Below are 16,302 nucleotides of genomic sequence, written 5' to 3'. Positions count from 1 at the left end.
GTTGATATCTTCTTCGTTTGTGTCCCACCATAATAAAGCAAGACTAGATAAGTTTGAAGCTGCTATCCACAACATCTTTGAATCGTCGAAGTCCATACCATCTTTGATGCGAATAAGTGATTTGAGCCAAGCCCTAGCAGAAATTCCTTGGCCATCAGAACCAGAATATGTCTTGGGTCGACCAATAAACTGGTAGACCGTGTCTTGAATCATGTTGAGTTGAAGTACTTGAGTAAGAATGTATATATTTTTTTTTATTTTTTAGAATCCCCCTGGTAGTCTCACCAAAATGTAAAGCCTAGAAGGTAGTTATAAAGCCAATCCAAAAAGTAGACAAGTAACAGAGGACATGAAGAAAAAATTGAGACGATGTGAGTTTATTCAATGAAGGTTGACAAAAAAAAAATTTGTTGAATGTAACCGAAGAATGTAAACCCCAAAAGAAAATAAAAGTTTGGTCAAGTCAAGAAAAGTATATATATATATTTATGATAAATGTAAAAAAAAAAAAAAAAAAAAAAAAAAAAAAAAAAAAAAAAAGGTATCAAAGTATAATAAGATACGTTAAAAATATATATATATCAAAAAGTTCAAAGAAAAAAGAAAAGATTAAAAAGAAAAAAGGAAAAAGAAAAAAGAAAAAAAAAAAAAAAAAAAAAAAAAGAGAAACCAAAGAAGAAGAGGAGAAAACCGTAAAAAAAAGGAATTCCCCGATTGCATACATCATCGAAGGAATGATGAATGTAACACCAAATTGTCACTACTCGAACGTGATTGGCTGAAATTTACGATGAGATTCATAATGTAGAAATTGATTTTCGAAAAACATCAAGCGCGGTTGGTTAAGTGGTATAATCTTCGCCTGCCACGCGAAGGGCCGGGGTTCGATTCCCCGACCGCGCAAAATTTTTAGCCAATAAGCTTAATTACCTCAGCCAATCATATTCTTTCTTTTTTCGCGGCAAAGATTTTTTTTTTTTTTTTTTTTTTTTTTTTTTTTACTCGCTTGTTAAGTGTTAAGATTTTTTTTTTGTTCTCAACGGATGATGATGGGATATAGGATGGATGGATGATTTAAATAAAATGTTTAAATCGATGATTTTATAGAGGTAGTGAGCACCAGTTCCTTTTGTAAAAAAGAACAAAACGTATTTTGACAAAAAAAAAAATAAAATGATCCAAATATGGAAATGGATTAAAGTTGGTAATCACAGTAAATGATGATCAGATAAAATAAAATAAATGAAAGATACCAAAATGACTTGATGATTTGGTATATAAATAAAAAAAAAAAATAATAAGTGTGATGATTGTTAAGATAATTAAAACCAATGGATGATTATTTCCAATAGAGTGGCCAAAGTGATTTATAATTGTTAAAATAATATTTTTCTTTTTAAAAATTGACTATGATTGTATTTTATTTTCATAAGGTGTATTTATACTAAATAATTTTATACTAAATAATTTATTTTTTTTTTTTTTTTTTTAAAAAACAGATTTTTGGAAACTGAAAAAAGTGTGGGATTTGATAATATCGTGAGATCTGTATAAATGTGTGGGATTTAATAAAATTCGTGAGATCCAGGTAAAAAGTGTGAGATTTTAAAAAATTTTCTTTTAAATATCCGCATCGTTAAATGATATGAAATCTTCATAAGTGTTATGGTAAGGATTTTTTCGTTATTTGGTGGATGATTGGTTAATGTGATTGTTGGATATTATTGTCAAAAACGCGACAGGAGAAATGGTATATTATCAGTACACAGACAGATAGACAGGTAAAAATAAGTATATATGTAGCTTACGAGAATAGAGTAGTTGTTTGATGAGAATAGAATAAACAATGTAAAAGTAATTGTTGACCAAAAGATAACAGATAGTTCCTTTTATTGTTGTAGAAATAAAATAACGTATTTATACCTAAACTAAAAAGGAGAGACTAACTAATGTATCATTGTTATAATGAAGGAGAACAAAAAGGGGATAAGAAAAAACAGGAAGAAAAAAGGAAAAGAGAAAGAAAAGGAGAAAGTGAGAAAAACAAAAGAAACGAAGAAACAAAGAAGGAGAAAAGTAAATAAATAAAATAATTGAACTCAGACATACGCATGATTTTTATTTTTTATTAATTTCCTTGATGATATCCTTGACAATTGTCATTAATAAAATAATAATGATGATGATTGTTCGTAGTGAGCACCAGTTCTTTTATAAAAAAAGAACAAAAGTAATTTAAAAGAAAAAAAGAAGGATGATCCAAAAGAGGAAATGATATATGGAGATTGATGGATGATCAAATTTAAATAAAATAAAATAAAAAAAAAATGATACAAGTAAAAACAGATGATTAAAAAAAAATAAATCTTGATTGTAAAACTTTTAGATGATGATTATCCAAAAGAGTGACCAGATGATTGTATGGTTGATGTATGATTTTAAACAAAATTGATTTTTTGTTTTTATAATATATTTCTTGACAAAGAAAAAAAGTATAAAGGAAAAAAGTAGCTACACTTTATTCAATAAAAAATGACGGAATTCAAAGAATAAGATGTCGCAAAAATAGGAAATAAAATATTATTTAGTCAACATATCCATTTTTTTATATTTATTTCAAATTACCTGTAGGGAAGCATTAAATACGTCCTCCGAAGAGGCGATAACATATTTTTATATGTTGCTGTACAGTTTGATATTCACTTTGAGCACCAAGAGAGATTTCAAAAAGAAAAAAAAAGAAGAGAATGATTAATACACTGTATCATTATTATTATTATCATTAAAAGAAACTTACTATTGAGCAAGGCACAGAAAGAAGGAAGTCCAATAAGTATATATAAAAAAAAAAAAGCAAATGGACCTAAAGGCCCGTCTTGATTCTTGTAAGGTTGTGGTCCAGAAAAAAAAAACTTGTATTGGAGTGGATGGATATAAAGGTCTTGTATGCTTGTAAATTGGTTTAAAAATTGATATCAAAATAGATAAAGAAATTAAAAGAAAAAGAAAAAAAAAAAGGAAAAAAAAAAGAGAAAAAAGAAACAGAAAAAAAAAGAAAAATAAAATAGCACTTTTTTATATCTCTCACTTGATCAAGGAATAAAATAAACCTGGCAAAAATACCTCAGAAGAAAAAAAAAAGAACTATTATGCAAATTTACATTCGTTATCGATCGATCGAATGTCTCAGTTAATGAAAATAAACAAAGAAGACCCGAGTAAATGTATTTTTTTTTTTTAAAAAAAAAAGAAAGGAACTATTATGCAAATTCACATCAACATCACCAGATATGAATATTACATTAGTATACCCCTGTCTTAACTGTGAATATGATGATGATACAATATAAAAAATATAGTTCTTTTTTTTCCAAAGATGGCCTGTTGAAAAGAATCAGCTAACAATCAGTCATCAATCAAACATCAATCAATGATCAATCAATGACATACTCTACCGACATCTCTAAAGCGATATCTAAAAAAGTGGAAATGCGACATTCATTTTGGGAAAGTACGATTTTTTATTTTATAACATCACGAAAAACATTTTCTTGTGACCCGACAAAAAACTTTGAAAACACTGTATTTATATAAAAAAGGATCGGTGATGATATAAAACATTTCATGTTGGATGGATAAGAAATGTTATAGTTATTGTATTTTTATTCATCATGTTATAATGTTGATAAGAACACGTATTTATTTATTTTTTTTTACAGTAATAGATATTTTTGATAATAAACTACACTAATTCTATTTTGACAAACGCTCTTGATAGCGTACCCAACCATAATAACTTGAACCAAACAAAGCCAAAAGAATACCAAGTGCATTCTAAATAAATAAATAAAAAAGAAAGATGAATCCATCATTCATTTATATCAATGCCGATATTTCCCTTTGTCTCTTTCCGTCTCTCTCTCTCTCTCTCTCTCTTCCCTTTTTTTTTCTATTATTATGATGATGATCATTACCATGCCAGAAATAGGATTTCTAAAGATCATTACGGCCAGAACAGTTTGTACACAAGCCTTGGCGGTACCACAGATAGTATTTGTCAAAGCAGAAGTATACTTGACCTGTAAGAACATGGCAATATTGATTCCAAAGCCGGTGATACCAGTAAAAGTCATGAGTCCCCAAAAACCAAGATCATAAATAGCAGTTGAGGTAGCCAAGATTTCCGAGAGTTCGCCAGAAAACACGACAAGAGGGAATAGGAAGATGATAGCCATGGTAGTGTTATAATGAAGTAATTTCCATTGATTGTTATCCACAGCAGCCAATGTCTTTTGAACGTAAATCCCGTACAATGCTACAAATGCAGAGGATCCCACACCATAAATGACACCTGCCCAAGAGAAATTGATTTCGCCATAAGAACCGATAGCAAATCCAAGGAACACAATAAAACAAGCAATCAGAGCTGGGAAGGAAGTAGTTTTTCCAAGAATCATATAAGTGAAAAGAATTGTAAAATTGATAGACAACGATCTTGCTACCTAAAATAGAAAAAATATATTATTATTAGCCAACTTATATCATCTTTTTTTTTTCTTTTTTAATGATTTACTTGATAAAAGGTAACTTCAACATATTGTAGACAAAGATTGTTCAAGGCAAGCATGAGTACGTAGACAATAGTCAATGGTGCTACTTTTTTAGCTACTTGTTGGTCAAATTCATAAGGAGGAATGATACTAAAAGTCTTGTTCCTGAAAAGATATAATTATAGATGAGTTTATCTATCCAATGTCACTTTTTTTTTTTTATTTCCATTACGTTTTTCCAAGATGAGCAAGTACCAAAAGTAAAACAAGAGCCACGACAAGTTGATACCAAGTGACAAATAAAGCATAATTAAAGTCGGAACCACTCATGATGATCTTGTTTAAGAATACCACAGATAAAGAGATGAAGAAATAAAAAGCAATCACAAGTACGATCAACGTGACAGGATGATTGGCAGGTCGTTTTTGTGTAGCAGGATTGGGAAGGAAGGTTTGTTCTGCTTCATCTTTATCTTTTCTAGTCATATAAATATCATCTTTTGATGAAGACATGCTGATATTGAAGAAAAAAAAAAAAAAAAAAAAAGAAAAGAAAACAAAAAAAAAAATCAAACTTTCTTCCAATCATATAAAAGGAGTTTGAAATTGTGGATCTACAATGATGGCCCACGAGTTTCCTCTTTGAAAAAAGAAATTCAACTAAAATAGTATCATAATCAAATAATCATTCAATTTAATTTTCTTTTTTTTTTTTTTTTTTTTTGATGAACAAAGTATAATTTATTAGTGATTTGACTTTTTTTTTTCTTTTTTTCTATGAACACGAACTACATACTTTACAGAACATTTGATTTGCCGATACGCGCCTTTTTTTTTTTTTTTTTAAATCTCTTTTGAAACTTTGCCACCTTTTTTTTTTTTTTTTTTTGTCTTCCTTTCCATGTATTCGAAAATCTTATGTGTGGCAGAAAAACCAAAAGCAGCAAAAAATATTACCCAGATCTTATCTCAATCAAACTTTCAATCCGTAAGTTCATATTATATATATATATATATATATATATTTGGTCATTTTAACGCATATATATGATATTGGTAGCGTGAATCTGGTAACAAGTATGTTCGCAATTATACCTTTGATTATACTTTGAATCAAAGAACTGTTTCTATGGTTATGACATCAGTTCTTGGTCACTTGACTGATTTGGATTTTCCTGTCTCTCATCGAAGTTGGACTGGTTGTGACCCTGGAGATCTTTTCCGATTGAACGTTATAGAATCTATTCCTGAAGTAAGTAAAGAATTCGTCCAACTTTATATGATACTGATTCAATACTGAATAATAGGATATGAAAAACGTCGCTCAAAACTTACGAAACCAAGCACGTTCAGCAGACGTTTTATTCATATGGACTGATTGTGATCGTGAAGGTGAAAGTATTGGTGGTGAAGTGGTACAAGTATGTCGAAAAGTCAATCCGAATATACAAGTATGGCGAGCTCACTTTTCTGCTATGCAGCCAGGGTAAGTATATATATATATATTATTTGACATGATGAATTCTCACTTTTTTTTTCTTTTATTCTCTTATAAAAGTCCTATACATCATGCTGCTCAAAACCCAGGTACCTTGGATGAACAGGCTATACAAGCTGTTATGACTCGCAGAGAATTGGATTTACGTACTGGGGCAGCATTTACCCGATTCCAGTCTATTAGATTACGAGGACTTATTGGTGGTAATGATTCGATGATTATCAGTTATGGTATGTTCAAAACGAAGGAATTATATAATGAATGTTTTATCATAAGCTGACCTTTTTTTTTTTTTTTTTTTTTTTTTTGGTACAAATTATAGGAAGCTGTCAATTTCCAACCTTGGGATTCGTGGTGGACCAATATCTTAGACGTGAAAATTTCATACCTGAGGAATTCTGGAAGATTACTGTTAGTTATACGGAAAATATACCAAATGCTCCACCTTTACAAACGATATTCAACTGGAAACGCAATCATTGCTTTGATCGACATACTTGTTTTGTTCTCTATGATCAATGTGTGAAGAATCCAATGGCCACGGTGACAAAAGTAACGAAAAAGAATGTGAGCAAATGGTAAGACAAACTTTGACATGCAAACCATTTTACTGATTATATCTATATATATTTTATTTTGTAGGAAGCCTCTTCCTTTGACGACAATCGAACTTCAAAAAGTAGGAACAAGACATTTACGAATGACTGGTGAACAAATTATGACTGTAAGTTATAGATATCTTCACTGCTACATTATCATGCTGATGAATTGTTCTCTTGATGTTTAGATTGCTCAAGGCCTATATACTGAAGGTTTTATCAGTTATCCAAGAACTGAAACAGATCAATTTGACAAGAATTTCCAGTTTAAACCTCTTATTGAAATGCAAACACAACATTCGTCTTGGGGATCTTATGCACAAAGGTAAAAAAAAAAAAAAAAAAAGATAATCTAGTGGTCTTAGCAATAACGCTTGATTTTGACTTAGATTATTAGATGGCGAATTTCAAACACCCAGAAATGGTAGAAACAACGACAAGGCGCATCCACCTATTCATCCAACAGCTTACAACGGCAATTTGACGGGTGATCAACAAAAAGTATATGAATTCGTTGTTCGTCGTTTCCTTGGTTGTTGTTCGGCTGATGCTGTGGGCTATGAAACCGTGGTGAATATTGATATTGCAACAGAAAAGTTTGATACAAAAGGTGAATCATACAGTTCCCAAAAAAAAAAAAAAGAATATCCACGTATGAACTCATGATTTTTTTGTTTTTATAGGTCGAATCATTGCTCAAAAGAATTATCTAGAAATCTATACTTATGATGTGTGGCAGGGATGTACCATTTCTAACTTTGAGGAACGACAACAATTCAAACCAACATCTTTGATGATGAAAGCCGGCAAGACAGAAGCTCCTAGATTATTGACTGAATCAGACTTGATTGCCAAAATGGAACAACATGGTATTGGAACAGATGCAACCATTTCAGAGTTGATAAAAAAGATTCTACTTCGGCAATATGCTTTCAAGGTCTCTCAACGCTACTTTATTCCATCTACCTTGGGGATTGGTTTGGTCAAAGGATATGAAGACATTGGTTTTGAAGAAAGTCTCAGTAAGCCCAAGCTACATCAAATGGTATTTCTCAAAAATCAAAAATAGTGCACAACATGAACGATTCATTTTTTTTATCTTTATATGATTAGATGGAAACCGATTTAAAGTCAATTTGTGAAGGCAACAAAACAAAGGAACAAGTACTTCACGATAGTATAGAACGGTATTATTCCATGTTCAACCGTAGTGTATGGGAATTTGAAAAATTATATGCAGCTGTCAATACATACTATAATGCCGAAGAAGATCGTCGACGAAGTCGTGGACAAGGGACCTTTTTGGATCATGCTAGCTTGAATGCAGACAACGTGGATGGATCGAACGATGAACGGACCACTAGAGGTCGTGGTAGAGGTCGTGGTAGAGGTCGAGGAGGAACAACTGGTCGTGGTAGAAGCCGTGGACGTGGACGATGAAAAACATCAACAATCAAAAAAAGACTCATCATTAGGTCCAGTATCATCATCATCATCATCACTTTATATCTTTAGAACATAGATAGTATCATCATTTTCACTCTCATTTGTTTTTTTATATATGTATATATCACTTTTTTCTTTTTCGTGTAGATATCCTTGTTTTAATCTAGTTTTACTTATCCCTAATTGATTCTTTTTTTTTTCTTCATTTTTTTTACATATATTTTGTTGATACCATTCTCTCCATAGACTCATCTTCTATTCAAAATAAAAACCGTTGTTCTATGAATATATTGAAATATGTACAGACAAAGGAAACTATGAACAAAGGTGCGGAGAAATTCTCGAATGTATTCTATTTCGTTTCTCTCTTTAAAGGTCATGAATAAATCATCTTGTTTCTGTATGATTATTTGGATCAAAAAGAAAGTCACCTTCTTTTTCTACGACGAATACTGCTACAACTATTATAAAAAAAAAAAAAAAGGTACCGTAGGATCTACATTGATTTTTATTTCAACTCATCGAAAAAAAAAAGAAACTAAAGTAGAATAAAATAGAACTAAACTAATCGGTTGTTTCCTTGCCATCGTCAGATCCAACTTTACCAGATCCAGAGAGTTTGCGTTTGGCACGTTCAGCCGCCAGGGCAGCACCAGGGAAAGCAGCCAAATGATGAACATCATCGCTATTGTCAGGATCTTGATGATGATGATGATCATGAAGATGATGTTGTAATTTTGCAGGTTCTACCATACCAGCCAAGCCTACAGTATCGTGCAAAGTCACCTTACTATTGTTGTCATGATCCACATAACGACGCAACGTAGCCAATTCACCTTTCAAGATTTCTTGTCGATACCGGATACGAATATCGGGCACATTGGTACGACTAACATCGTTGATACCCTTGTCCCATTCATGTCCAAGCCAGTGATTCTTGATCTTGCCTTCCCATCCACTTTGGATTACAGAGTTTCGAGCCAATTCACACATATCTGTAGGGGAGAGCTTCCAAATCTATTCCAAATAAAAAAAAAAAAATGAGTAACCTATTGAATGGACCTTTTCTTTTTTTTTTTTTTTTTTAATATTTACCTGTGCAGCCACACTATATTCTTCAATCAAAGGTTCTTTGGTGAAATGGAATTGAAGAGGATCATCAGTAGAGAGAGAAATATTAAGACCACGTTGGAAGAATTGGGGTAAAGGATTGCGTTCATAAGTCAAGAATAAAGCATTGTTGGATAAGGGAGACATAGCAATACCGATTTGAGCTAAATAGTAAAGGTATTGTAACGCAGGCACCTTTCGTAAGAGAATACCATGACTGATGCCAAAAGACGTCAAAAATGCAGCTGTCAAATGTTCAGTATCACCGGCTTCACCACAGTGAGGACGAAGTACAAAAGTATCTATATAAAACAATAGTAGAAAGTAAGCAAATATATATATATATATATATATATCATCTTGAGTATGACTTACTGAATCCACGTTCTGCACGCCAGTGGTTGAGAGCAGCCATATTTGCATACATATAGTAAATATAATAGCTATAAGGAGGGTTGGTGGCGAAATCCCATTCAGAAGGTTTAGGATACTTTTTGAAGGTACGACGTTCAGGTTTGGATTCATCATCCACAGAATCAAAACCAACCACACGTTGTAAAAAGACATGGAGTTCAGGATGAGACGAAGGATCATTGGTGACTTCAAAGAGAGGTTCAAAGGTGTCTATTATTATTATAATAATAACAAAAAAAGAGATATCATTTGTAAGTTATTGTTATGTTCATCCCCCTCTTCGGTTCTTACTTACTTTGGATTACATCTTCAAAGTCGTTGATGATACCAGAAGATTTATAAATGTTGTATAGACGAGGAACTTGAATCAACCAACGTACATTATGAGAAAACAATTTGTTATTGACCACCCATTTGGCGAGTTTGTCCCATTCAGATTTCGATCTATCAAAAGAAAAAAAAAGTTGTCATCAAATATCTGTCATATATATATATATTTCATTCGCATTGTTACCTTCCATAGATGGAAACACGATATTCAACAAATTGATACTTTGAGGATTCCAGATCAGACACCACCTCTATATTATATATATATATATATTTAAAAAAAAAGAGTTAATGTGACAAAAAAGAGGCTATGATCAATGATGCTTACCTTTAGTGATTTCTGCTAAATATTTGCCCTGCACATAGTTGTCGGTCTTCATAAAGATTTCACGCAAACGAGATTCACCAATAGGATTATATTTGAGATTGAATTTGTCGAAACGATGGAATGAATCTTTATGCGCCTAGAATATAAAAAAAAAACATCATTATGATTGCTCACCTTTTTTATTATTTTTATTATTTCTCTTACATGCATATCCAATGTATCAATACTGAGATCATAAGCAGTTAAATTCAAACTTTCAAATACACCTTTAAGAGTCAATAATTGTCCATCACGATAAATCACATTGTCCTATTCAAAAAGGAAATGTCAATATCGAATAGGTAATATTTATTTACTTACATTGGGCGATTTCTTCATTTTAGATTTGATAAACCGAAGTAAATGTTTTTGATTCATACAACTTGAATGATGAATGTGAGTATCCACCTTACGCACGTTGTAGAAATCACGATGGGAGACACGCTATCAATACAAAAAAAAAAAAATTAGTTAATAACGTGATGAAGATTGTAACATATGATCCTAACCTTTGAATCAGCCATTTCTTGGAATTCATTCAATAAAATATACATTTGCCAAGAACTATCCAAGTAACGTAAACGACGAAAAGCAAAACTCTTAGCGGGACCATCACTACATCAAAAAAAAAAAAAAAGATGGTTAAATCTATTATACTTCCGCCATTATTGTTCCCACGATTTTTTGTGTTACCTAATAGTTGTCAATACATAATCCATGTCTTCATAGAATTCTTTGCGATAAGGTACATGCCAAATAGGTCGATCTTCATTTTTATCTTGTTCGTTCTTATATACTTGATAAAACCCTTCTTGATTTCTACCAAAAGTATACTATATGTGCATTAGTTATCCTATTTTATCAATAATCAAAATAATTTTTTTTTTACCTCATGTTTACCAGGAATGTGACAATCTTCAAATCGGAAATCACTTCCTACAGAACCCACAGGATCAGCTTCACGTTCTTTTTCTTTTTGTTTGAGTTTGGTGAGTTCAGGTTCAGGTGGAAGAGGCCAAGATGCAGGAGGAGGAGGAGGATAAATATTCCAATCAGGTTTATTCTTGGGATCATCACTTAAACGTTGACAAGAAAGTCGCATGTATTTTTCACGTAAATCCAAACATCGTCGTAAATGAACATATAATTCTCTTAATTCCGCCGTAATCGCGCTATCTATTTAACCAAAAAAAAAAAAAAAAAAGTTAAGATGACTTGTATAAGATTTATCATATATATATTCTATTTACCAGTTTCTGCATAAGGACCATTAGTTTCTGATAAAGGTGCTGCAGTAACAGGATGTGTAGGAGGTTGATCTAAAACACCAGGGTCTTCATCTTGATGATAGTTTTGAAAAATATATTTGCTATCATGCTATAAATAAGAAGAAGAAGATTAATATGTATATATATATGTTTGTAAAAGAAACAAGGTCATTACATTTTCTATGGACTTTTGGTGGTGATACTTGAAAAAGGGAGATTCATCAAAGTTGTTGACACCTTCTTCTTCGTTATTAACAAGAGTAGAGTCAATAGGGGATTCCTTCTTTTTCATTTGACTCATCAGAGTGAAGGGGAGTTATTGAAAAAGAAAGAAAACCAAAAGAAAAAAAGAAATAAAAAAAAAAAGATGGGAATATTTAAATATCAAATCAAAAAGTCACGTTGGCTGGTCCTCATCCGCAGCGGGAAAATCTCTTCGTATCACCTTCCCCCAAAAAAAAATTCAAGCTACAATCAAGATACACTGTATATGAGATCAAAAAAAAAAGTCAAATTTTTATTATTATAAAAGACATTAAACTAAAACTAGAAGAAAGGTTACAATAAAAAGAAAAAAAAAGATGAAATAAAATAATAATAATAATAATATATAATAATAATAAGAAGTAATAAGAGTAGGGAAAGGAAAAAAAGGAGGAGAAGATCTGTACAACTATAAAAAAAGAAGGTAAAGGTCGAACATTATAATGAATAGGTAAAGTTACTAAGCAGATCCATTGTTGGTATTGCCGCCAACACCCTATATGATAAGAAGAAGAAAGTAAATAAAAATGGTGTTTATATTTATTGTAAAGGGATCTACTTACAGGATGACCAAAGCCAAACCACCAAACTAAAATAGCAATGACTACAGCAAGAATAATACAGATGACAAAACAACACCATTTTTTCTATATAAAATAACAACCAATATGAGTCTAAAAGATATAACAGATATGAATGACCTACATGACGAGTAGCTCTAGCACTTTTGATAGCTCTAGAAACAAATTTGTTTCCTTCTTCCATTTGTACAGCAGTTGTTTCAGCATGTTCTTCCACTTGATTGAGAGTTTCTCCTTGTTGTTCCACAAGCATTTGCATATCCATAAAGAGTTGATGTAATTCCTATAAATAAAGTTTAGAAGTTATAGATCATCCTTATAATAAAACTTACCAAAATAGTCTTTTCAATCTTTTTAATATCGTCATGACGATTTTGAACTTCGGATAGAACAGCACGAGCCTGACCACGACGACTAGCTTGCATCAACTATGATTTTATAGAATGATCAATATACAACCTAAGATTAAGAAAACATCTTCTTTACCGATTGAGTAAATACTTGTGGAGATTCATCTGAATCAATGATACTATCAATTTCTTGTTCAGTAGCTTCAGGTTTAACTAAAAAAAAGTAAAAAAAAAAAAAAAAGGTAAAAAAAAAAGGATAAGTGATCCTAAATATGAATAAAATAATAATAATAATAATAGTTACCAATTCGAATTTGTCTTTCCACTCGTTGACGGTATTTTTGTTGATATGATCGTTCAATATCTTGATAACGTTGAATGGTATCCAAAAAGCGTTTCTTGATAGCAGCACTCTATAATAGGATGAATTAATTTCTATTCAATCTATAAAGATAATATATTACCTGACTACGACGAATTTGACCATCTGATTTATTAAATTGACCATTGGAAGATTCAATAGCTACCAAAAAAAAAAAAAAAAAGATTAGGTTTCTTGACTTAAAAAAAAAGGATACAAAATATTTTTTTTTACCTTTAAGTCTATTTTTGACATCCAAATTTCTTTTTTGTGTTTCATTCTTCAAACGGTCCAAATTTGATGACATTTGAGCCCATTGTTGTTCATTAAAACTAACCAAAGCTGTATTATGTAATTGTTCAATTTCATCAATATTTTCATTAATCAAACGAACTTGATCCTTCAACTTTTCAATCTAAAAAAAAAAAGGAAAGGGGTTAAGACAAGTTTTTTTTTTTTTTCTATTTTGAGGAGTTTCTTACTTCATCAAAGAATCCTTGCATAGTATGAATATCAGAAGGAGGTTGCATTTCATAAGCATCTACTTTAGCTGTATTATTATATCGATTATTGTTGGTATGATCTTGAGGGAAAGGATTTGTATTATTATTATAACCTGTAGGCGTTCTTGCTGGTCCAAAATCATCACTATCAATAATAACCTAATAAGTTTTGTAGTACGACATTTTTTTTTCTTTTTTTCTATAGTCTTACTTTGATCTTTGTGTACCTTCGAAAGAATCCTATATAATAAATAATAATAAAAAAAAATCATTCACCACTATTACGATCGACCGAAAAGGGACCCGACTCCCAATTTTTTTTTTTTTTTTTTTTTCATTCTTGGCTTTTTCCATCATAAAAGTCATGAAACATTTCAAATCATATTCTAACTTACTCGAAGTTCTGCTGTACGATCTCTACTGAAGGTGTATGACATTTTATAACAAAAAAAAAAAAAGACCAAGATGAAGAAGAAGAAGAGTAAAAAAAAAAAAAAAAAAAGAAAAAAAAAAAAAAAACTACAAAGGGATAAAAGGAAAAAAAAAGGGGAAAGAAAGAAAAAAAAAAAAAAAAAGAGAGGGGAGTCCAAACAAAAAAGAAGAAAAATCCAAAAAAAAAACCCAGTGATACATCCAAATAAACTAAAAAAGCAGTGCCAAGGTTCACTCCGCATGTGTAACCAACCAAAAAAAAAAATATTGTTGTCTCTTTTTTTTTTATTTCTAAATCAATCATTTCTAAATCAACTACTATGTTATTTCTTCTTTTTATCATTACTTGTTGATTGTGTACGTTGAAGTACATCAGTCACATGTTGACGAGCACGTAATTTTTCTTGTCGATCTTTTTCCATCAAAACACTATTAGCCAACATACTATGAAAACTATAATAAATGCCAACTAAACCTGATATGCATACAAGTGCCACGGTACTAAAGAACAGAATCCATTTCAATTCGATCATCCAAGCTGTCATTTGTCCTAAGAAATCCAATCGATGAGGGAATGTCTTGAGTAATAACCAAATCAATACATTTTCTGTCAAATCCACAAACGTCGTCAATAAAGGAAGCCATACACCAGGACGCGACCATCTTGGTGCCGATTGGAAAGCCCATTGAACCAATAAACATAAAGGAACCGTTCGACATAATAAGAAGAAACAATCATACATCAATAAAGTTTGATAGGCCAATCGACCTTTCACACCATAACTATTGAGATATTCATATACTTTTTCACTTGTACCAGGATGTTGATATTCAAGAATATCCAAAGTTTCATTACCAGAAGAATCTAAAACACTATTTGGATTAACAACCTATATAAAATAATAATAAAGATGAATAAATAAAAAAAAAAAAAAAGAGGTTTTCTTACAGAAGCATAATTATAAATACGATCCAAACAGATCTTGGTCATCACAATGGCAAATAAAGCTACACGTGGATTACTAACTGCTGCACCCAAAGTTTCTGAGAATCGTGGAAAAGGATCAAGTCTCATCATATATATGTCAATGGAAGAAAGCTTTGAAAAAATATAAAAAGGGAAAAAATAAATAAATAAAAAAAAAAAGGTGGTTGCCCTCAGTTTTGATAAATGCAAACTCCGCTTCTTGTTGTATATATGAATGCTTTATTGAGATATTACAAAAAACAATGAACAAATAATGATAAAAACTATGGATGATGCATACAAGAGAGAATGGATTGGCTATAGATCTAAAAAAAATTCCATAAATGTAGAGAAGAAACTAAAATTCTGAAGTCGATGAATGAGTATCATAAGAAGAGGATGATCGTACAACTGGAATCTTGCCAAGTACTTTATCTTGATGAGCCTTTTGCTACAATCAAAAAATGTTAGTTTTTTTTTTTTCCTCCATTCATCCTTTTTTACACTTACTCTTTCTTCTTGTAAACGTTCATTTTTGATTTTTAATTTTTCAGTTCGTTTTTCATTCTTTCCACCACCACCAGCTGTCAGTTCCACATTAATCTGTCGTTTCATAAATAAGGTATGATGAAAGGCAAGTGCTTTCTATAAATGTAAAAAAAAAAAATCAATACTATTGATTTCTCATATATATAAATATACTTACGTTGAGATGAATCGATGATTCAAATTCCATAAAAGCAAAACCTTTGGGTTTCTTGGTTTCTTTGTCAGTCATCAAACGTACAGAGACGATCCCACCTGCACTTTGGAAATGCTTTTCTAATCCTTCCTTTGTGGCCCCATAAGGCAAATTACCAACAAATACAATATATCGTTTACCGTCTTCCACCTTTTTCTTTCCACGTCGAGTTTTCTTCTTCTTCGTCTGTGTTTCTTGATCTTCTTCTACTTTACGTTTCTTGTTGTCGTCCTTTGGTTGTTCAGTCGATTCATCAGGTACTAGATCGGATTCAGGAATGGCACTTGGTTCTTCTTGGACTTTTCCTTTTTGTTTTTGTCGGAAAGAGGCAGCCTTCTTTTCACGTTTGGTCAATTTCTTGCCTTCTGCCATTATGTACAATTGTAAAAAGAAGAAAAGAAAAAAAAATTTCCCTTCTGAGTACTCAAGTCACTTTTTTTTAACAAAAAAGACCCAAAATCAAGTTTTAACCCCCGCGTTTGACCTTTTTTATTTTTTCAAAAGCCTGGGGTGGTAAATC

At 31.4% G+C, this 16,302-nt stretch overlaps 6 protein-coding genes and 1 non-coding gene across 7 annotated transcripts; 2 read left to right on the top strand and 5 right to left on the bottom strand.

The window, feature by feature from the left end:
• The first annotated feature begins 832 nt into the window (after window positions 1–832).
• Window positions 833–903, top strand: BX664DRAFT_t98. Its single transcript has one exon. It is a non-coding gene; the product is annotated as a tRNA-Gly (tRNA).
• A 2,702-nt stretch (window positions 904–3,605) lies between these two features.
• On the bottom strand, window positions 3,606–5,087 carry BX664DRAFT_337383 (triose-phosphate transporter family-domain-containing protein). The gene is made up of 4 exons (XM_051546224.1): window positions 4,783–5,087; window positions 4,574–4,715; window positions 3,975–4,502; window positions 3,606–3,834 (listed from the first exon to the last, which is right to left on the bottom strand). The coding sequence occupies exons 1-4, from the start codon at window positions 5,061–5,063 to the stop codon at window positions 3,754–3,756; spliced, it is 1,032 nt and encodes a 343-aa protein (XP_051398027.1). The 5' UTR covers window positions 5,064–5,087; the 3' UTR covers window positions 3,606–3,753.
• Window positions 5,088–5,430: 343 nt separating this feature from the next.
• Window positions 5,431–8,540, top strand: BX664DRAFT_387324 (DNA topoisomerase). Its single transcript, XM_051549382.1, has 10 exons — window positions 5,431–5,538; window positions 5,611–5,802; window positions 5,858–6,036; window positions 6,109–6,278; window positions 6,371–6,626; window positions 6,691–6,772; window positions 6,836–6,972; window positions 7,037–7,257; window positions 7,331–7,692; window positions 7,761–8,540. Exons 1-10 carry the CDS (start codon window positions 5,452–5,454, stop codon window positions 8,085–8,087), a joined length of 2,013 nt encoding a protein of 670 aa, XP_051398026.1. The 5' UTR covers window positions 5,431–5,451; the 3' UTR covers window positions 8,088–8,540.
• A 38-nt stretch (window positions 8,541–8,578) lies between these two features.
• Window positions 8,579–11,978, bottom strand: BX664DRAFT_337381 (uncharacterized protein). The gene is made up of 13 exons (XM_051546223.1): window positions 11,758–11,978; window positions 11,565–11,691; window positions 11,204–11,490; window positions 11,008–11,147; window positions 10,824–10,929; window positions 10,636–10,758; window positions 10,480–10,584; window positions 10,276–10,411; window positions 10,132–10,198; window positions 9,913–10,061; window positions 9,579–9,827; window positions 9,189–9,505; window positions 8,579–9,110 (listed from the first exon to the last, which is right to left on the bottom strand). The coding sequence occupies exons 1-13, from the start codon at window positions 11,881–11,883 to the stop codon at window positions 8,658–8,660; spliced, it is 2,385 nt and encodes a 794-aa protein (XP_051398025.1). The 5' UTR covers window positions 11,884–11,978; the 3' UTR covers window positions 8,579–8,657.
• A 138-nt stretch (window positions 11,979–12,116) lies between these two features.
• Window positions 12,117–14,140, bottom strand: BX664DRAFT_337378 (t-SNARE). The gene is made up of 11 exons (XM_051546222.1): window positions 14,037–14,140; window positions 13,853–13,881; window positions 13,621–13,786; window positions 13,373–13,553; window positions 13,242–13,300; window positions 13,082–13,190; window positions 12,914–12,990; window positions 12,760–12,855; window positions 12,552–12,710; window positions 12,410–12,493; window positions 12,117–12,342 (listed from the first exon to the last, which is right to left on the bottom strand). Exons 1-11 carry the CDS (start codon window positions 14,076–14,078, stop codon window positions 12,307–12,309), a joined length of 1,038 nt encoding a protein of 345 aa, XP_051398024.1. The 5' UTR covers window positions 14,079–14,140; the 3' UTR covers window positions 12,117–12,306.
• An 85-nt stretch (window positions 14,141–14,225) lies between these two features.
• Window positions 14,226–15,172, bottom strand: BX664DRAFT_169196 (uncharacterized protein). The gene is made up of 2 exons (XM_051539979.1): window positions 15,023–15,172; window positions 14,226–14,946 (listed from the first exon to the last, which is right to left on the bottom strand). Exons 1-2 carry the CDS (start codon window positions 15,028–15,030, stop codon window positions 14,397–14,399), a joined length of 558 nt encoding a protein of 185 aa, XP_051398023.1. The 5' UTR covers window positions 15,031–15,172; the 3' UTR covers window positions 14,226–14,396.
• An 80-nt stretch (window positions 15,173–15,252) lies between these two features.
• On the bottom strand, window positions 15,253–16,247 carry BX664DRAFT_337372 (uncharacterized protein). The gene is made up of 3 exons (XM_051546221.1): window positions 15,747–16,247; window positions 15,551–15,685; window positions 15,253–15,491 (listed from the first exon to the last, which is right to left on the bottom strand). Exons 1-3 carry the CDS (start codon window positions 16,152–16,154, stop codon window positions 15,399–15,401), a joined length of 636 nt encoding a protein of 211 aa, XP_051398022.1. The 5' UTR covers window positions 16,155–16,247; the 3' UTR covers window positions 15,253–15,398.
• Window positions 16,248–16,302: the final 55 nt, after the last annotated feature.

Source organism: Halteromyces radiatus (genome assembly GCF_025201355.1).
Source record: "Halteromyces radiatus strain CBS 162.75 chromosome Unknown BX664scaffold_6, whole genome shotgun sequence".
In the NCBI taxonomy this organism is placed as follows: domain Eukaryota; kingdom Fungi; phylum Mucoromycota; class Mucoromycetes; order Mucorales; family Cunninghamellaceae; genus Halteromyces; species Halteromyces radiatus.
This window is presented reverse-complemented; position numbering and strand designations above follow the sequence as displayed.

Excerpts from the sequence above, each read along its gene's own strand:
- BX664DRAFT_337383 (XM_051546224.1), bottom strand. The coding sequence starts at position 5,063 with ATGTCTTCATCAAAAGATGATATTTATATGACTAGAAAAGATAAAGAT. Across the intron at positions 4,503-4,573 it reads TTGAAGTTACCTTTTATCAA|GTAGCAAGATCGTTGTCTAT; the intron begins GTAAATCATTAA and ends TTTCTATTTTAG. Across the intron at positions 3,835-3,974 it reads GAAATCCTATTTCTGGCATG|AATGCACTTGGTATTCTTTT; the intron begins GTAATGATCATC and ends TTATTTATTTAG.
- BX664DRAFT_387324 (XM_051549382.1), top strand. The coding sequence starts at position 5,452 with ATGTATTCGAAAATCTTATGTGTGGCAGAAAAACCAAAAGCAGCAAAA. Across the intron at positions 6,279-6,370 it reads TTCGATGATTATCAGTTATG|GAAGCTGTCAATTTCCAACC; the intron begins GTATGTTCAAAA and ends TACAAATTATAG. Across the intron at positions 7,693-7,760 it reads AGCCCAAGCTACATCAAATG|ATGGAAACCGATTTAAAGTC; the intron begins GTATTTCTCAAA and ends TTATATGATTAG.
- BX664DRAFT_337381 (XM_051546223.1), bottom strand. The coding sequence starts at position 11,883 with ATGAGTCAAATGAAAAAGAAGGAATCCCCTATTGACTCTACTCTTGTT. Across the intron at positions 10,930-11,007 it reads TATGTATTGACAACTATTAG|TGATGGTCCCGCTAAGAGTT; the intron begins GTAACACAAAAA and ends TTTTTGATGTAG. Across the intron at positions 10,412-10,479 it reads TTGATACATTGGATATGCAT|GCGCATAAAGATTCATTCCA; the intron begins GTAAGAGAAATA and ends TTTATATTCTAG.
- BX664DRAFT_337378 (XM_051546222.1), bottom strand. The coding sequence starts at position 14,078 with ATGTCATACACCTTCAGTAGAGATCGTACAGCAGAACTTCGA. Across the intron at positions 13,191-13,241 it reads GTCAAATTCGTCGTAGTCAG|AGTGCTGCTATCAAGAAACG; the intron begins GTAATATATTAT and ends ATCCTATTATAG. Across the intron at positions 12,343-12,409 it reads GGTTTGGCTTTGGTCATCCT|GGTGTTGGCGGCAATACCAA; the intron begins GTAAGTAGATCC and ends CTTATCATATAG.
- BX664DRAFT_337372 (XM_051546221.1), bottom strand. The coding sequence starts at position 16,154 with ATGGCAGAAGGCAAGAAATTGACCAAACGTGAAAAGAAGGCTGCCTCT. Across the intron at positions 15,686-15,746 it reads AATCATCGATTCATCTCAAC|AAAGCACTTGCCTTTCATCA; the intron begins GTAAGTATATTT and ends TTACATTTATAG. Across the intron at positions 15,492-15,550 it reads AACGTTTACAAGAAGAAAGA|CAAAAGGCTCATCAAGATAA; the intron begins GTAAGTGTAAAA and ends TTTTGATTGTAG.